This window comes from Phocoena sinus, chromosome 5 (genome assembly GCF_008692025.1).
Source record: "Phocoena sinus isolate mPhoSin1 chromosome 5, mPhoSin1.pri, whole genome shotgun sequence".
In the NCBI taxonomy this organism is placed as follows: Eukaryota; Metazoa; Chordata; class Mammalia; order Artiodactyla; family Phocoenidae; genus Phocoena; species Phocoena sinus.
The window spans coordinates 29,788,390-29,807,565 of record NC_045767.1 but is presented as its reverse complement, the minus strand read 5'-3'; the positions used below and the strand labels follow the sequence as shown (position 1 = coordinate 29,807,565).

General features: G+C 36.3%; 1 protein-coding gene across 2 annotated transcripts in view; it reads left to right on the top strand.

Moving 5' to 3' along the window:
* ENPEP (glutamyl aminopeptidase) overlaps nucleotides 1-19,176 on the top strand; it is a 103,739-nt gene that overhangs the window by 55,732 nt on the left and 28,831 nt on the right. For both annotated transcript variants that reach the window (XM_032633141.1, XM_032633142.1), the window contains 3 exons: nucleotides 1,099-1,164; nucleotides 1,301-1,452; nucleotides 17,242-17,321. In XM_032633141.1, coding sequence (XP_032489032.1) covers nucleotides 1,099-1,164; nucleotides 1,301-1,452; nucleotides 17,242-17,321 — 298 coding nt within the window. The remainder of the gene's footprint in view (nucleotides 1-1,098; nucleotides 1,165-1,300; nucleotides 1,453-17,241; nucleotides 17,322-19,176) is intronic.

Genomic DNA, 19,176 nt, shown 5'->3' with positions numbered 1-19,176 from the left:
TGCCTGAAAACTCATATATAGAGAGGTTTTGTGACTAGAACTGACAAAAAGGGAGCCTTGTAGTTAAAAGATTTGTATTTTTAAAATATTTGAAAAATGAAATCTTACTCTTTAGAGTGAATAATTTTCCCAATTTAGCCATCATCATCATGATTATTATTATTCAGAAGACTATATATTCATTTATTTAGAGCAGGAGTCTGCAAACTACTATTACAGCTTGCAGGCCAAATCCAGCCCACCACCCATTTTTGCAAGGTCTGCAAATGAAAATCACTTCTACAGTTTTAAACGGTTGGAAAAACTCAAAAGAGTATTTCATGACATGTGAAAGTTGTATGCAATTCAAATATCAGTGTGCATAAATAACATTTTATTGGGAAACAGCCATTCTCATTCACTTACATATTATCTATGACTGCTTTTGTGCTATTTGGGCAGAGTTGAGTAGTTGTGACAGAGACTATATGTCTCACAGCACTTAAAATCTTTATTATACAGCTTTTTACAGAAAAAGTTTGCTGAGCCTTGGCTTAGAGCCAAGCTCACCAGTTTTATCTTTGCATATCACTTCAATCACTCATATGTGATGGGGTCATCTAGTGTGTGAGATGAGAAAACACTACTGGTGTAAATAAAGGTAGGGGATGCAGCCAGCAGTGGACAGGTTAACACCAATAAGTGAACATCATAGAATTATGGATCTTTTTTCCTAGTGGATCAAAAATGTTTTGGACTGTTGACTGCTTGCTAAATAGTTGACGGTCCTTAAGCATCTTATATTGGTTGTCCTGAAAAAATTAAACTCTTTACCTCACCTGTTCACAATTCCATTAGACTAAAAAAAAAAACAACAAAAAAGCGAATTATCTCATTAATAAAAAATATTCCTTATGCTTTACAAATAAATCGTTATTTGTACAGTGTTTTTATAGGTTACAAAATGTTTTGCATACGGCGTATCATTTGATTTTCATTCTAGGTACATTTGCTATATTATTCATTGAGCGAGACATGTTGAAGGGTTCAGCTCATGTTGTGGAAATATGCAAAAAGCAAACATTGACTTTTGAAATACTTGTTATCTTTCACATGCAGAGTTACTTGCAAAAATACAAATTTAAGAATGCCAAAACTTCAGATTTTTGGGCAGCACTTGAAGAGGTAAGGAGGAGTATATCCTCAAACATTTCTTTGATTAACAAATGATTTATCAATCATTTCTTTATCTGATTATTCTATCCTTTTATTTCCCCTTATTTGTTGATTGATTATTCTCTATTTTTTAAACAAATCTTAGGCAAGTCATCTACCAGTGAAAGAAGTAATGGACACCTGGACCAATCAGATGGGTTACCCTGTACTTAATGTGGAAGATATGAGGAACATCACACAGAAACGCTTTCTGTTGGACTCGAGAGTTAATTCTTCTGAGCCACATTCAATTTTGGGGTAAGAATCTATAACGCATTTCAGAAGAAAAGCAGAAATTTGATGGAAATACTGGCCATTTGTTTAGACCTTGCTCTTCAGTACCTGATGCTTAAGCACAGTGTTTTTGGGGAAACAAAGGCATTCAGAAATAGCTCAGTTGTCTTCAGGTTCCAAATGATGGACTGAGCACATGCATGCAAGTACTATTCTTCCCAGAAATCACTGAATAAAGAAACAGAAGTACTAAAAGAAATAAACTCAGAGAAGCAAAGAAAATAGGAAGGGCTAAATGTATCATAAAATTCTAGATGAAGAAAAGCAGAGGGAGAAATATAGACAGAAAACAAACAGAGGAAGATGCAGCCAGATAAAAAGAGACTTTCAGTAGAGGTGGAAGCTGATTTCCCCCTATCCGTAGACAGGCTCTGGGCTCAGTGTCGGCACTCAGAGTGGAAGGCAGGAGTGAGGCTGAAAATAGGGCAATTAATTTGAAGTCTGGATTCAGGACAGTTGTGCCAGCCAGACCCCTACCCCTCCACTTTCCCTTCATTGACTGCCATTCTTTCTTCTGCATAGAGCTCTCAAAAGTCTGGCAATGACCCAAGGCAAAAATCCAGAGGACTTTTTTTCCTAAAGAAATTGACCAAGACGTAGAGGAGAGCTAAGGATTTCCATCTGGTTGGGACACCCAAAGTAAAGCTTTCCTCCTTGTGGCATTTGTAGTATGAATGGGCTGGAGCTGCCAGCTCCCCTCATACATACACAGAGCCTCTAGTCAGACTTCCTGTTCAGCGGAGAAGTCAGTTTCAAAAATATACCTCCCTTCTCTACTCAGCCATAAAAAGAAATGAAATTGAGTTATCTGTGGTGAGGTGGATGGACCTAGAGTCTGTCATACAGAGTGAAGTAAATAAGAAAGGGAAAAACAGATACCGTACGCTAACACATATATATGGAATCTAAGAAAAAAAAAAAAGGTCATGAAGAACCTAGGGGTAAGACGGGAATAAAGACACAGACCTACTAGAGAATGGACTTGAGGATATGGGGAGGGGGAAGGGTAAGCTGGGACAAAGTGAGAGAATGGCATGGACATATATACGCTATAAAATGTAAAATAGATAGCTAGTGGGAAGCAGCTGCATAGCACAGGGAGATCAGCTCAGTGGTTTGTGACCACCTAGAGGGGTGGGATAGGGAGGGTGGGAGGGAGGGAGACGCGAGAGGGAAGAGATATGGGGATATATGTATAACTGATTCACTTTGTTATACAGCAGAAACTAACACACCATTGTAAAGCAATTATACTCCAATAAAGATGTTAAAATATATATATATCTCCCTTCTCAACAGTAGAGGGGTTACGTACAAGACACCAAGAATAACCAATTTAGTCCTTCTTTCTTAAATATGAATGATCAAGGATCGCAAGGCACATAAAAGAAATCTAAAAGCATAAAAGGTAAAATCTCACATGAACAAACAAGAAACCTATCTCTGGGCTTCCCTGGTGGCGCAGCGGTTGAGAGTCCGCCTGCCGATGCAGGGGACACGGGTTCGTGCCCCAGTCCGGGAAGATCCCACATGCCGCAGAGCGGCTGGGCCCGTGAGCCATGGCCACTGAGCCTGCGCTCCGCAACAGGAGAGGCCACAACACTCAGAGGCCCGCATACCGAAAAAAAAAAAGAAAGAAACCTATCTCTATAAGAGACATAATTAAAATAAAAAATAAATTTATGAAATATATTAAGAGATCAAAGAAGCTATTATATCCATTAACTAAGAGCAGAATGTTTTCGAAAAGACAAACTGAGAATATAAAAGAGCTATGAAAGATTAAATTTTGGTTGTCAAAAAAATTAATAGACCAACTAGAAATAAATTTGGGGAATTCCCCAAAAGTACAGGACAAACACACATAGAACTGGCAAATATGAAACAGAAGACAAATATGGAAAATCTAGCACCCAACTAATGGAAGTCTCTCAAAAAAAAGAAAATAGAGAAACTTAAGGGGCGAATTGTACCAAAGAAATAATAAAGTGCAAAAAGGCCCCATTGACTACACAGTACAAAAAGGAAAAAAAAAAACCACCAAAAACATACCTAGCTATAGCCTCATGAAATTTCAGAAAACTAGGGTACATGAGTTAGTGTGGCATTAGACTTCTTTACAACAACTCTGAACTCAAGAAGAAAATGAAGCAGTCATTTAAAACGTGGATGCAAAAAATATTTTCAACCTCTAATTCTCTAGGCAGTTCCCTAAACCAAACGTATAAGCACAGTGAAGACATTTTCTGACGTGCAGCCCCAGAAAATGCTTTCCACACAGCACTTCTTAGAAAGTTACTAAGGCTACAGTCCAGGGGGATTGGAGCCTGGAGAGAAAAAAATATGAATGAATCCAAAAAAGAGGAAGACATAGGATCCAGGAAACAGTTCATCCAACCTAGGAGAGCCATGAAAGGAAATGCAGACCAACAGCGATCCAGTGGGCTCACAGTGCCGCAAGAGCAGGATGACTGGGGCTGAGTTAGGTGATCCCCAGGGAAAAGAGAGTATAATTGGGAGGATGGCAGAATTGGGGAATTGGTGAAGGCCCATCAGTCTGGCCAACTATAAAGAAGAAAATTAGCAAAAAACAAAATCAAGGCTGTATGTAAAAATTGTGATCCAAAAATATGAAGCAGGTAGAATGATTTTATGCCATTGATAAAGTATAAGGAAGAGGAGTCTATTTTACCCTTATGTTAGGGTGTTTGTTAGGGGAAATTTGCATTTAAGGGACTCAAGGGCCATGAAATCAGACCAGTGAGAAGGAAATATGACTCCAACACACTTCTCGGCCAGCAATATGTATAGAGCATAACTTCGTTTGTGTTATTTTATAATCAACCAATGGATAACATGTTAATGTTTGCTATAGTGACAGGTTAGATTGTAAATACAAACAATCTTAACACTGTAACAAGAAAAAACAGCTGACAGAAGAAAGGAGGTGGAAGAGGAAGAAAAGGTGGAAAAAAAGGATACTGGATACTGGTTCAGTGGTGGACTGAAGCTGGCTTTAATCCCAACTCAGTGACATCATTCCAGTAGCCTGAAATTGGTCATGATGTGAGTTAATGGAAATCAGCAAATACTACATTCCACTTCCCACCCCTGCCCTGAGAGCTGGTTGTTAAGCATTTATCAGCACTGCACAAGATAACCTTATTCTACAGTTAGGGGAGAGTAACAATACTAAAATTTATAAAACAAGAAAAGGCAGTATGGGTATATTATTTAAAGGAACAATTGTAACCTATAGAAAGTCTAATAATAATAATTTTGCTTCATTATAATTTGAATGTTAAAGGGGGAATGAAAAAGAAAGTAGTATAAGTGAACTAAGTCACCCTCTCTCATGGGTGAGTTAATAAATACTATCTAAAAAATATAGAGGTATTTAGAGTTACAGTATTAGATATCAGAAGAACCAAAACCAGAAGCATTTAAAAGGGGCTCCTTCTGAGAGAGGTGCTGGTCTGTGGAAAGGGTGTAGGAGACAGTAGCTTTTCAATAGTGGTTTTCCCAGTTTTTTGATTAAGGATGTTTTTATTTACAAGGCATAAATGAAATTCTCCAAACATTTTAACAGCAATTACACACTCAATCAATCAAATTATTTTGCATATTTTATAAGAGACTTCTAAACATCACCACTTAAAATTTTATTAAATTCCATTTATAATTTCAAATATAAACACCGAAAAACACAGTTTTATGAATCTAATTTCTAAAAAGAGTTTTCTATACATTTTTATGAATCTAACAAATTAAAAATCATAAATATAGTATATCAAATTTCTTGGGATTTTCAAACACATTAAACCTTAAAAACCAAAAAGGAAAAAAAAGAATCAAACCTTTGACTTTACAAAATCAGAATTTCCTATTACATGAAAAGATGCTCAACATAACTAAATATCAAAGAAATGCAAATCAAAACTACAATGAGGTATCACCTCACACCAGTCAGAATGACCAGCATCAAAAAGTCTACAAACAATAAATGCCGGAGAGGGTGTAGAGAAAAGGGAAACTTCCTACACTGTTGGTGGGAATATAAATTGGTACAACCACTATGGAGAATGGTATGGAGGTTCCTTAAGAAACAAAAAATAGTACTACCATATGATCCAGCAATCCCACTCCTGGGCATATTCCAGAGAAAACCATAATTCAAAAAGATACACACAGCCCAATGTTCATTGCAGCAGTATTTACAATAGCCAAGACATGGAAGCAATCTAAATATCCATCAACAGAGGAATGGATAAAGAAGATGTGGTACATGTATACAATGGAATATTACTCAGCCATAAAAAAGAATGAAATAATGTCATTTGCAGCAACATGGATGGACCTAGAGATTATCACACTGAGTGAAGTAAGTCAGAGAAAGACAAAATATCATATGATATCACTCATGTGGAATCTAATTTAAAAAATGATATAAATAAACTTGTTTACAAAACAGAAACAAACTCACAGATTTCGAAAACAAACTTATGGTTACCAAAGGGGAAACATGCAGGGGAGGGATAAATTAGGAGTTTGGGATTAACATACACACACTACCATATATAAAATAGATAACCAACAAGGGCCTACTATATAGCACAGGGAACTCTATTCAATATTCTGTAATAACCTATATGGGAAAAGAATCTGAAAAAAGAATGAATATATGTATATGCATAACTGAATCACTTTGCTGTATACCTGAAACTAACACAACGTTGTAAATCAACTCTACTCCAATAAAATTAACAACAACAAAAAAACCTCACCCAAATCAGACTTTTATAGGCATTTAAACATGACTACTGAGTTAAGGTATTCTAAGAATGTCAGATAAAATTACAAATCCAATACATCATTTCCTCTAATTTGCCAGATTTTTAAAACATACCAAATATTGTAAAAGCTGACAAAACACGTGCCACACAGCCAGTGATTTCAAAACTTATTACACTTGTATGACTACAACTTTTACAAAAGTATTAATAATATAGCCGTTTCTGTATAACTAACTAGTTATTTCTGTATACATTTCCGGGGTGCCAACCGGTCCCAAATGAAGAGAACAAAATCACAATCTCAAGACGCCCCCCCTAGCCACTGTAGCTGGCCACAGGAACCTGGGTGTACCACTTTGGGGATGTCATCTCCGACCTTCATTGCCCAGCTGAGGCCCCTCCTAGACAGGATCCTGGCTAAATGAGAGCAACACCTAGGTCCCCTGGACAACATTCCAATTTCACCCATGCCGATTTTAATTGTCTTTTAACTTCTTAATACGTGCTTTGGGTGGAGAGAATTTTGCACTCACCACACTCCAGGTGGCCTCTAATCTCCACTACCCGATTTCCACCGAAAAGACCTTTCACCCTCTTCCTTTTTTAATAGTCTCACTGACCTCATTTTACAGTCTCATATATAAATCATCACAAGATCAATTATTCAGTAGCAATTAAAATAACATGAGAAAGGAGAAATACAGTTTAGAAGGTGTCTCAGGAATCGTTTAATAACTATAAACTGGTTCTTTTACAGTTATTGTTTTATGTTCTAGCAAATTAAATTTGGCCCATTTTAATACTGCTAGAGCCTTTGGATACTAAAATTTTTAAAATATTTCTCTCTTGCAAAACTAGCTTCCATTTGGAAGTTTCACAGGAATTATTCTGTCCTGCCGTGTGCCCACTGATATGCTGAGCCTGAATTAATTGTGGGACAGGAGGTGTGGTGGACTAGAGACGACTACAGAAGACTTTCTTTCCTGAGGAAGTGATATTTAAACTGAGTAAATTGGTGTTGAGGGATGACTGTTGGGGTTTTCAAAACAAAATGCAACATATATGAAGGCTCTAAAGTTTAAAAGGAGCATTATACATATAATATGCAATGCTTACTGAGCATTTACTAAGTAGCTGGCACTATTCTAAGTACTTCAGTGTATTTTATTATAACAGATAGAGAACTTTAGGCAGAAAATTTTTAAATAACTTACTCAAGGTTGCACAGAGTGTAAGTGATGGATCCTCAGTTTGAATGCAGGCAGTCTGGCTCCAAGAACTAGACAACAGAGAGGCACTGGGAAGACTGGTGGGAGATAAAGTTGGAGGGGAAGGCAGGGGCAGGCATGCAGACCATGTTAAAGATTTTAAACAAAAGAGTGTGAAAATTCAAGGATGTTAAGGAGAGAACTGGCAGGATCATGTTTACATTTTTCAAAGTTCCCCTCTGGCTGCACTATGGAGAACAGATCAGGTGGGACAAGAGTGGATGCAGGGAGACCAGTTAGGATGATATTGTAGCTAGTGACCCATGTGAGAGGTGATGGAGTTGATGGGGCCTGCCCTAGGAGAACGGCCAGGCTGGGGATGTGTGGCATATGTTCCAAAGATTGAGTTGAGCTAAAATTTCCAATTAAAGAATAAACAGTGTGCAGGGAATTGAAACAGATGAATTTACAGAGAACAATCTCCTTTTAGAATACTGTTCTCATCTTGCTCTATATAGCTCATAGCCGTATTTCTAGAGAACTGAAAAATCTTTATAGACCCACTTTATGATACCGTACTACATGCAGCAGGTAACAGAACCTGTTTCCTGATTTCCAATTCAGGGCTTTGGGAATTGTTACATGAACAGCACACTCAGATGATTCCAAAAATTCAAATTGCCAAAAACTTTCTATCCCTGTCATCGAGAATGAAGAACACTCAGAAATATTAAATTAGCTACTTCTAGAAACTGGTTGGCCAGAAAGACAAGATCCAGCCTCATCCACCAGAATACAGGCACTAGTCCCCTCCACCAGGAAGCCTACACAACCCACTGAACCAACTTTAGCCACTGGGGACAGACATCAAAAACAACAGGAACTACGAACCTGCAGCCTGCATAAAGGAGACCCCAAACACAGTAAGATAAGTAAAATGAGAAGACAGAGAAACAAACAACAGATGAAGGAGCAAGGTAAAAACCCACCAGACCTAACAAATGAAGAGGAAATAGGCAGTCTACCTGAAAAAGAATTCAGAATAATGACAGTAAAGATAATCCAAAATCTTGGAAATAGAATGGAGAAAATGCAAGAAACATTTAACAAGGACCCAGAAGAACTAAAGATGAAACAAGCAACGATGAACAACACAATAAATGAAATGAAAAATACTCTAGAAGGGATCAATAGCAGAATAACTGAGGCAGAAGAACGGATAAGTGACCTGGAAGATAAAATAGTGGAAATAACTACTGCAGAGCAGAATAAACAAAAAAGAATGAAAAGAACTTAGGACAGTCTCAGAGACCTCTGGGACAACATTAAACGCACCAACATTCGAATTATAGGGGTTCCAGAAGAAGAAGAGAAAAAGAAAGGGACTGAGAAAATATTTGAAGAGATTATAGTTGAAAACTTCCCTAATACGGTAAAGGAAATAGTTAATCAAGTCCAGGAAGCACAGACAGTCCCATACAGGATAAATTCAAGGAGAAACACGCCAAGACACATATTAATCAAACTGTCAAAAATTAAATACAAAGAAAACATATTAAAAGCAGCAAGGGAAAAACAACAAATAACACACAAGGGAATCCCCATAAGGTTAACAGCTGATCTTTCAGCAGAAACCCTGCAAGCCAGAAGGGACTGGCAGGACATATTTAAAGTGATGAAGGAGAAAAACCTGCAACCAAGATTACTCTGCCCAGCAAGGATCTCATTCAGATTTGATGGAAAAATTAAAACCTTTACACACAAGCAAAAGCTGAGAGAGTTCAGCACCACCAAACCAGCTTTACAACAAATGCTAAAGGATCTTTTCTAGGCAAGAAACAAAAGAGAAGGAAAAGACCTACAATAACAAACCCAAAACAATTAAGAAAATGAGAATAGGAACATACATATTGATAATTACCTTAAATGTAAATGGATTAAATGCTTCCACCAAAAGACACAGATGGGCTGAATGGATACAAAAACAAGATCCATATATATGCTGTCTACAAGAGACCCACTTCAGACCTAGAGACACATACAGACTGAAAGTGAGGGGATGGAAAAAGATATTCCATGCAAATGGAAACCAAAAGAAAGCTGGAATAGCAATTCTCGTATCAGACAAAATGGACTTTAAAATAAAGACTATTAGAAGAGACAAGGAAGGACACTACATAATGATCAAGGGATCGATCCAAGAAGAAGATATAACAATTGCAAATATTTATGCACCCAACATAGGAGCACCTCAATACATAAGGCAAATACTAACAGCCATAAAAGGGGAAATCGAAATTACCAAATTCATAGTAGGGGACTTTAACACCCCACTTTCACCAATGGACAGATCATCCAAAATGAAAATAAATAAGGAAACACAAGCTTTAAATGATACATTAAACAAGACTTAATTGATATTTATAGGACATTCCATCTAAAAACAACAGAATACACATTCTTCTCAAGTGCTCATGGAACATTCTCCCGGATAGATCATATCTTGGGTCACAAATCAAGCCCTGGTAAATTTAAGAAAACTGATATCGTATCAAGTATCTTTTCCGACTACAATGCTATGAGACTAGATACCAATTACAGGAAAAGATCTGTAAAAAATACAAACACATGGAGGCTAAACAATACACTACTTAATAACGAAGTGATCACTGAAGAAATCAAAAAGGAAATCAAAAAATACCGAGAAACAAATAACAATGGAGACACAACGACCCGAAATCTATGGGATGCAGCAAAAGCAGTTCTAAGAGGGAAGTATATAGCAATACAATCCTACCTTAGGAAACAGGAAACATCTCCAATAAACAATCTAACCTTGCACCTAAAGCAATTAGAGAAAGAAGAACAAAAAACCCCCAAAGTTAGCAGAGGGAAAGAAATCATAAAAAGCAGATCAGAAATAAATGAAGAAGAAATGAAGGATTACAGCAAAGATCAATAAAACTAAAAGCTGGTTCTTTGAGAAGATAAACAAAATTGATAAACCATTAGCCAGGCTCATCAAGAAAAAAAGGGAGAAGACTCAAATCAATAGAATTAGAAAAGAAAAAGGAGAAGTAACAACTGACACTGCAGAAATACAAAAGATCATGAGAGATTACTACAAGCAACTCTATGCCAATAAAATGGACAACCTGGAAGAAATGGACAAATTCTTAGAAATGCACAACCGGCCAAGACTGAATCAGGAAGAAACAGAAAATATGAACAGACCAATCACAAGCACTGAAATTGAAACTGTGATTAAAAATCTTCCAGCAAACAGAAGCCCAGGACCAGATGGCTTCACAGGCGAATTCTATCAAACATTTAGAGAAGAGCTAACACCCATCCTTCTCAAAATCTTCCAAAATATAGCAGAGGGGGGAACACTCCCAAGGCCACCATCACCCTGATATCAAAATCAGACACGGCTGTCACAAAGAAAGAAAACTACAGGCCAATATCACTGATGAACATAGATGTGAAAGTCCTCAACAAAATACTAGCAAACAGAATCCAACAGCACATTAAAAGGATCATACACCATGATCAAGTAGGGTTTATTCCAGGAATGCCAGGATTCTTCAATATATGCAAATCAATCAACGTGATACACCATATTAACAAATTGAAGGAGAAAAACCATATGATCATCTCAATAGATGCAGAGAAAGCTTTCGACAAAATTCAACACCCATTTATGATAAAAACCCTGCAGAAAGTAGGCATAGAGGGAACTTTCCTCAACATAATAAAGGCCATATATCACAAACCCATAGCCAACATCGTCCTCAATGGTGAAAAACTGAAAGCATTTCCACTAAGATCAGGAACAAGACAAGGTTGCCCACTCTCACCACTGTTATTCAACATAGTTTTGGAAGTTTTAGCCACAGCAATCAGAGAAGAAAAGGAAATAAAGGGAATCCAAATCGGAAAAGAAGAAGTAAAGCTGTCACTGTTTGCAGATGACGTGATACTATACATAGAGAATCCTAAAGATGCTACCAGAAAACTACTAGAGCTAATCAATGAATTTGGTAAAGTAGCAGGATACAAAATTAATGCACAGAAGTCTCTGGCATTCCTATACACTAATGATGAAAAATCTGAAAGTGAAATCAAGAAAACACTCCCATTTACCATTGCAACAGAAAGAATAAAATATCTAGGAATAAACCTACCTAAGGAGACAAAAGACCTGTATGCAGAAAATTATAAGACACTGATGAAAGAAATTAAAGATGATACAAATAGATGGAGAGATATACCATGTTCTTGGATGGGAAGAATCAACATTGTGAAAATGACTCTACTACCCAAAGCAATCTACAGATTCAATGCAATCCCTATCAAACTACCACTGGCATTTTTCACAGAACTAGAACAAAAAATTTCACAATTTGTATGGAAACATAAAAGACCTCGAATAGCCAAAGCAACCTTGAGAATGAAAAACAGAGCTGGAGGAATCAGCCTCCCTGACTTCAGACTATACTACAAAGCTACAGTAATCAAGACAGTATGGTACTGGCACAAAAACAGAAATATAGATCAATGGAACAGGATAGAAAGCCCAGAGATAAACCCATGCACATATGGTCACCTTATCTTTGATAAAGGAGGCAGGAATGTACAGTGGAGAAAGGACAGACTCTTCAATAAGTGGTGCTGGGAAAACTGGACAGGTACATGTATAAGTATGAGATTAGAACACTCCCTAACACCATACACAAAAATAAGCTCAAAATGGATTAAAGACCTAAATGTAAAGCCAGAAACTATCAAACTCTTAGAGGAAACCATAGGCAGAACACTCTGTGACATAAATCACAGCAAGATCCTTTTTGACCCACCTTCTAGAGAAATGGAAATAAAAACAAAAGTAAACAAATGGGACCTAATGAAACTTCAAAGCTTTTGTACAGCAAAGGAAAGAAACCATAAACAAGACCAAAAGACAACCCTCAGAATGGAAGAAAATATTTGTAAATGAAGCAACTGACAAAGGATTAATCTCCAAAATTTACAAGCATCTCATGCAGCTCAATAACAAAAAAACAAAGAACCCAATCCAAAAATGGGCAGAAGACCTAAATAGACATTTCTTCAAAGAAGATATACAGACTGCCAACAAACACATGAAAGAATGCTCAACATCATTAATCATTAGACAAATGCAAATCAAAACTACAATGAGATATCATCTCACACCAGTCAGAATGGCCATCATCAAAAAATCTAGAAACAATAAATGCTGGAGAGGGTGTGGAGAAAAGGGGACACTCTTGCACTGCTGGTGGGAATGTGAATTGGTACAGCCACTATGAAGAACAGTATGGAGGTTCCTTAAAAAACTACAAATAGAACTACCATATGACCCAGCAATCCCACTACTGCCATATACCCTGAGAAAACCATAATTCAAAAAGAGTCATGTACCAAAATGTTCATTGCAGCTCTATTTACACTAGCCCGGAGATGGAAGCCACCTAAGTGTCCATCATCGGATGAATGGATGAAGAAGATGTGGCACATATATACAATGGAATATTAGCCATAAAAGGAAACGAAATTGAGTTATTTGTAGTGAGGTGGATGGACCTAGAGTCTGTTATACAGAGTGAAGTAAGTCAGAAAGAGAAAGACAAATACCGTATGCTAACATATATATGGAATCTAAGAAAAAAAAATGTCATGAACAACCTAGGGGTAAGACAGAAATGAAGACACAGAGCTACTAGAGAATGGACTTAAGGATATGGGGAGGGGGAAGGGTAAGCTGTGACAAAGTGAGAGAGTGGCGTGTACATATATACACTACCAAATGTAAAATAGATAGCTAGTGGGAAGCAGCCGTATAGCACAGGGAGATCAGCTCGGTGCTTTGTGACCACCTAGAGGGGTGGGATAGGGAGGGAGGGAGGGAGGGAGACGCAAGAGGGAAGAGATATGGGAACATATGTATATGTATAACTGATTCACTTTGTTATAAAGCAGAACTAACACACCATTGTAAAGCAATTATACTCCAATAAAGATGTAAAAAATAAAGAAATAAATAAGAAACTGGTTGGCACCTGAACTGGAGAAGCCAGTGGTGCTCACCTTGTTGAAACCTGTTACCAGCCTCTCCCCCTGGAAACCTCACTCAGCTCTTCCACAGTAAATGAAATTCAGAGAAACTGGATATCTTGCTGGAATGCAGGTTCTGAAAATTAATAGCTCATGCCAAAACAAAGGAAAATTTGAGGTCTTAGACCCAATGAAATCGGTCAGGGAGTGTCTGTATTTCCTTCTTTATCTTTATTTTGGAGAGGAAAGACTATGATGGAGAAAACTTCTCTGTTTTTCACTCTTTCCTCTTCATAATATATGAATGATTTGAAACTTAGATCTGACTTGTTATCAGGTGATAATTCAATTACATAAATCAACATAATTTCTGTGATCATTCTGTTAACCATAAATTGTTTTTTACAGTTACTGTTTTATGTTCTAGCAAATCAGACTGGCCATATTTAACCCTGCTATTTAATAGTGTTTGCACATATAAAATTTAAAAAATATATTTCTTTCTTGCGAAACAAACTTCCATTGGGAAAGCTTCACAGTAGTTGTTCCCTTCTCTTTCATATCCACTGATTTGTTAAGCCAGAGACATAGCCAACAGTGTTCTTAAACCTGTGGGATTACATTTTTAAAGACTACTCCTGGGTTATAGATTCCTCTCCACACAAACAAAAAACTTTATTACCAAGGGAACTAAACATATCAACAGGTCTAAAATCACTTTTAAAGTTATAATAAATCTTTAAATTGTATTCATCAAGATTTAGAACATGGAACCATACTAACACTTACACTTTTCTCTAATTTTTTTTTAGTTTTAACCTTCAGAGACTTTAAAAAAATTTTAGATTCATAGATGCATGATTTTTAGTGACCATTTATCATAAAGTCAATCTACGTGTTCCCTGTTTTTTTAAAAAAAGTTACAAGTTATATATGCATAGGAAAATAAACCTAGAAAAGACAGGCTATCCTCTTGAGAACATTTCTTAAAAATCTGTAGTGGCTCTTGAACAAATAAGAGAGAAAAAGACATTATATAGAAAGTTATCATTCCTTATTTTTCCATTTGATTAAAAAGTTAGATCATAATATAATCTAATTACAGATTAGATTATATGGGGCGTAATGCCCCCAGAAAGGAATTCGTTTTTTCTCCAACCCTAGTGTTCACCTGCTCTCTGTTCAGGTATATTACTATCTGGTAGACAATGTTAAGTTGTATTATAAACTAAACGGCCTCTTCCCTTTTCTCACTGCTTAAATATTCCAATATTAGGGAATTCTTACTGACCAGAAACTTTTTATAATTTAAATGGACCACACATTTGTAAGTTACTGTCTTACACTATGGCTTCAACCATCTCTTAGAAATGGGCCAGTTTCACATCTCCATCAGGGAGAGTTCTCTATGGGACAAGTTTACGTGTCTTTGGCAGTCCAGTCAATGTAAACCGGTGGAAGAATGGTAGTAGGTATGTCATGTTGGGGCAAAGTCAGTTTCATTAGTGAAAATTAGATTGGCCATATTTATACTGTCAGAAACTGTTATATTGTTAGATATTTTAAAAGTGAATTATACCTTTAAAAAATTAAATCTGATACTCTTGAATTTTAGAAAACATATAGGAAACGCTATCATTTTATTTATGTAATTTCTATTTCTTGACATTTTGTACTCTCCAATCTATAATTTTACTCACATTAGATCCTGTAAGTGGCTCCAAAACTATAAAATTATATAGCCTCAACCCTGCATCCTTTTTTGTCTTATGATGCTCTTACAGACCTCAGAGTAATATTTTTTACATGACCTTAGCAGTATATCTTATGCCTACTCTTAGGCACAGCCTAGTCCCAGAGACCGTGTCTTAGAGGGGACAGTGGAAATGTGAAATCCTAACTGTGCATATAGTGTATCAAGATACTCCGTACTCTGTTGTTTCAGTCGGGTTGGCATTGGGGAAAGGTGAGGAGGAATGAAATGTTAGTCTACATGGCAACACCACATCAGCAGAGCAGTGAAAGAGTGCAATCTGTAGGTAGAATGTGACTTTAAAAAAATGCTTCTTTGTCTATCTGTCGAGAAGCTCTGGCAATATTACTAGTCTATCTAAACTACAGACAGACTTTACTAGACTACAAGTACTAGTCTGGTAAAGGGATCATTCTTAGGTTGGCTTCACTAAAATCAGACCCTGAGGTGATCGTTCAAGTGAAAGTGACTCATTAGGAAGTCTAGGAAAGGCTGGTAGGGGGATTGGCAAGAGGGATATCAAACAGAAAAGGTGCAACAATAAACAGGTTCTGTCCAGGGTGACTACCCTGCAGGGAAGTTCTAGAGACAGTGCTTCAGTGTGGTCCTGCAGATGGGGCAAAGAACATTTCCATGCCCATCCATCATTGGCTAAGGGCTGCATCCAAGGATGTAAACTCCCAGGAACTTCTAGCTTTCCTTGCTCAGGCAGCCAGAGGGCAGTCCTCTAACAGAGAGACCCAGGTGCTGGCTGTGGGCAGGGAAAGCATAATGGAATCCAGAGTGTACAAAAATGACAAAGAAATTCAAGGGGATAAGGGTGGAGCACTGACAATGTCTCCTATAGGATCCAAGAAACAATTTATGTACTGGTTCTATGCAACTTACATCCAGAAACATTCCACTGCAATAAACTCTTTCAAGAGAGCTAGTAAAAGTTCAATCTATAAAACATTTCACTAGTTAGACAACAAAGGATGACTTCTTTCATGTAGATGGCAAATATATATTCTCCCTGAATTACATAAATTTTATTGTATCTTGAAAGGGAGAAATATCATTCCCCCATTCTCTGTTAGGGACTTGAATGATCACAGATGAAGAAAAACAAGGCCAACTCTGAGTTGAAACCTAAACCCAAACACAGATTCATCTTTTCTCTAGATCTCCTGTGTTTTCTGACTGGTAAGATACGATATGAGAACGATCTAAAAGACATTTAAGACCTCTTTTATGAGATTTCAAGACTAAAATGTTAAGTATATACTGTATCAAAGTACAAAGCTAACCTCCTCCCCCTGCTCTACAAGAAAATACTAAGAAGCTAAAAAGAACACTAAAACCCACTGAAACATGCTTGCCTGGTGAGTTTTCTTTGCAACACACTGGTTCACATGATTGTAAATAGGAGATATTTAAAGAGCATGATAAGCTTTAAGGGATGATGGTGGTGGTGTCATTGCAACATAATTTCTAAAATGCATTATTTCCTTCACAGCATTTTAATATTGTCTTCTGAATTCTAAAAATGTATTGTGTTCCTTGACAGAAACTATACCATATTAAAGTCTGTGCAAGTATGTATGTGAATGCTCAATTTTATATGTGTTATATTTATGCAATATCTTTATTCCAAAGCTTCAAGCCATTTTTCTTGAAATAATCTTCTTCATCCTTAGCTAATTTTTGATACAAAGTTCCAAATTTTAGAGATTTATATAAATTGAAAGCAATTACATAGACTATCTTCACCACAAAAGAGTACTGTATTAACTGTATTAATTGTATACTATACACTGGACAATTGCTTATGAGGAAAATATGCTTGTCTATTGCTTTTTATGCTTGTCTATTTTTACTTTGGAAATGTTTTTATTTTTTAGTAATAAAAGTTAAAATTTTTCTTTTTAAAAAACTTTAGTTACACATGGAATATTCCAGTTAAATGGACTGAAGATAACGAATCAAGGATTACGTTCTACAATAGGTCAGAAACAAGAGGTAAATATCATCAATTGATTTATTTCTTCTTTGAATTAATGTACTACATTAAATGAATAGAAGTGTAAAGAAACAATAAAGATGGAATTTATGATGTAAACTTCAGCAAAAAGAAACCTTTTAAGTAATTAACTGGTGAGCCAAAATCCTTATCTATAATAATGAGAACTTTTTTTACCTTAAGAAATTCTTTGTAATGATTTACCATGACTGGTACAATAATAAATACCCATATCCAAAGAAGAAGGGTCCGATACCCAACCACTGGAAGATCAATGTATCAATTTTCATCCTTTCTTTGCTCCCTTCCTTCTTTCCTCGCTTTTTCTCCTTCCTTCCTTTGTTCCTTCTCTTTTCCTTTCTTCTTTTTAAATATCAGATAAGCCACTGAATTTCTTAGAATGTTATGTAACAAGCCTGATTTTTAAAATGCTGCCATTAAATTAGACCTATCATTTTTTCAACTAGCACAACATTAGAATCTTTAATGACTCCAAATCATTTTTTCTAAGCTGTCAAGTTGTCACCAGTAGCTCAAGGCATTACCTATATCTATATCCATCCATCTAACCATCTCCCTAAGTGAATGACTTGGCACTTGCCTGTGTTAAATTCAGCTGTGACTGTTCTGCTCACTTAAACCAACTAGAAATATATTTCTGTATTCTATCTCCATTTATTTGTCTTTTCCCTTCTTGAAAAATTTTAGAGTTACATAAAAACATGGGAGACCTTATCACATGTTCTCTACTACAGATCGCTGAAAAAATAAGACAGGTTTTAGCAACCATCCCAGAAGAATCTTGCTTTTTATACTTTTGCTATTGTGCTTGTTTTGTGTTTCAAAATCACTTCTTATCTAAGACAAATGAGACTCTTCTTCATCCCTTCCCATGAGGACTTGGTTTCAGAATAGCATTTGGCATGGACTTTCCCCCATGGCTTCTCAGGGATAAAAGTAGATCATCTATCCTCTATTTACATATGCCTATTTGCTCCTGTAAGATATTCTAAAATAGTAATTAATTTCCTCTGGCAAGTAAGTTTTTACACTATTTCCAGTAGATTTTTTTTAAAAAACAACTTTATTGAGATATAATTCACATACTAGGAAATTCCCCCATTTAAAGTGTGCAATCCAATGGTTTTTATTACATTCACAGATACTTCTAACCATCATCACAGTAAATTTTAGAGCATTTCAATCACCTCAAAAAGAAACTCCATATCCTTTAGCTGTCAACTCCTCTATTCTCCTATAACCCCAGCCCTAAGCAACCACTAATCTACTTTCTATCTGCATAGATTTGGCTATTTTAGACATTTCACATAAATGGAATGATACATGTAGCATTTTGTGATAGCTTCTTTCACCTAACATAATGTTTTCAAGTTCATCCATGTCATAGCATGTATCAGTACTTCATTCTTTTTTATTGCCAAATTATATTCACATCATATTGATATTACCTTTTGTAATATCATATTGATATTACAAAGGTAGTATCATATTGATACTACCTTTTGTTTATCTGTTCATCAGTTGATGGGCATATGAATTGTTTCTGCCTTTTGGCTGTTATGAATAATATTGCTATAAACATTTGTGAACAAGGTTTTATGTGGCTCTGATATAGTTTTTTCAGCTTTGGTTTTTACTTTTACTATAAATTATTTTGTGAGTTTTAATTTTTACTATAAACTCTATCAGCTTTGCTATAGTCGAGGTAAGACCCCTTTCTGTTGCCTTTACAACAAAACTTTCTTTTGGTCATTTAGGCTAACCTTAACTGATGTAGTCAGTAATTTCTCTTGAATTCTTTTAGAATACCCATATCAATGCCATTTTGTCTTA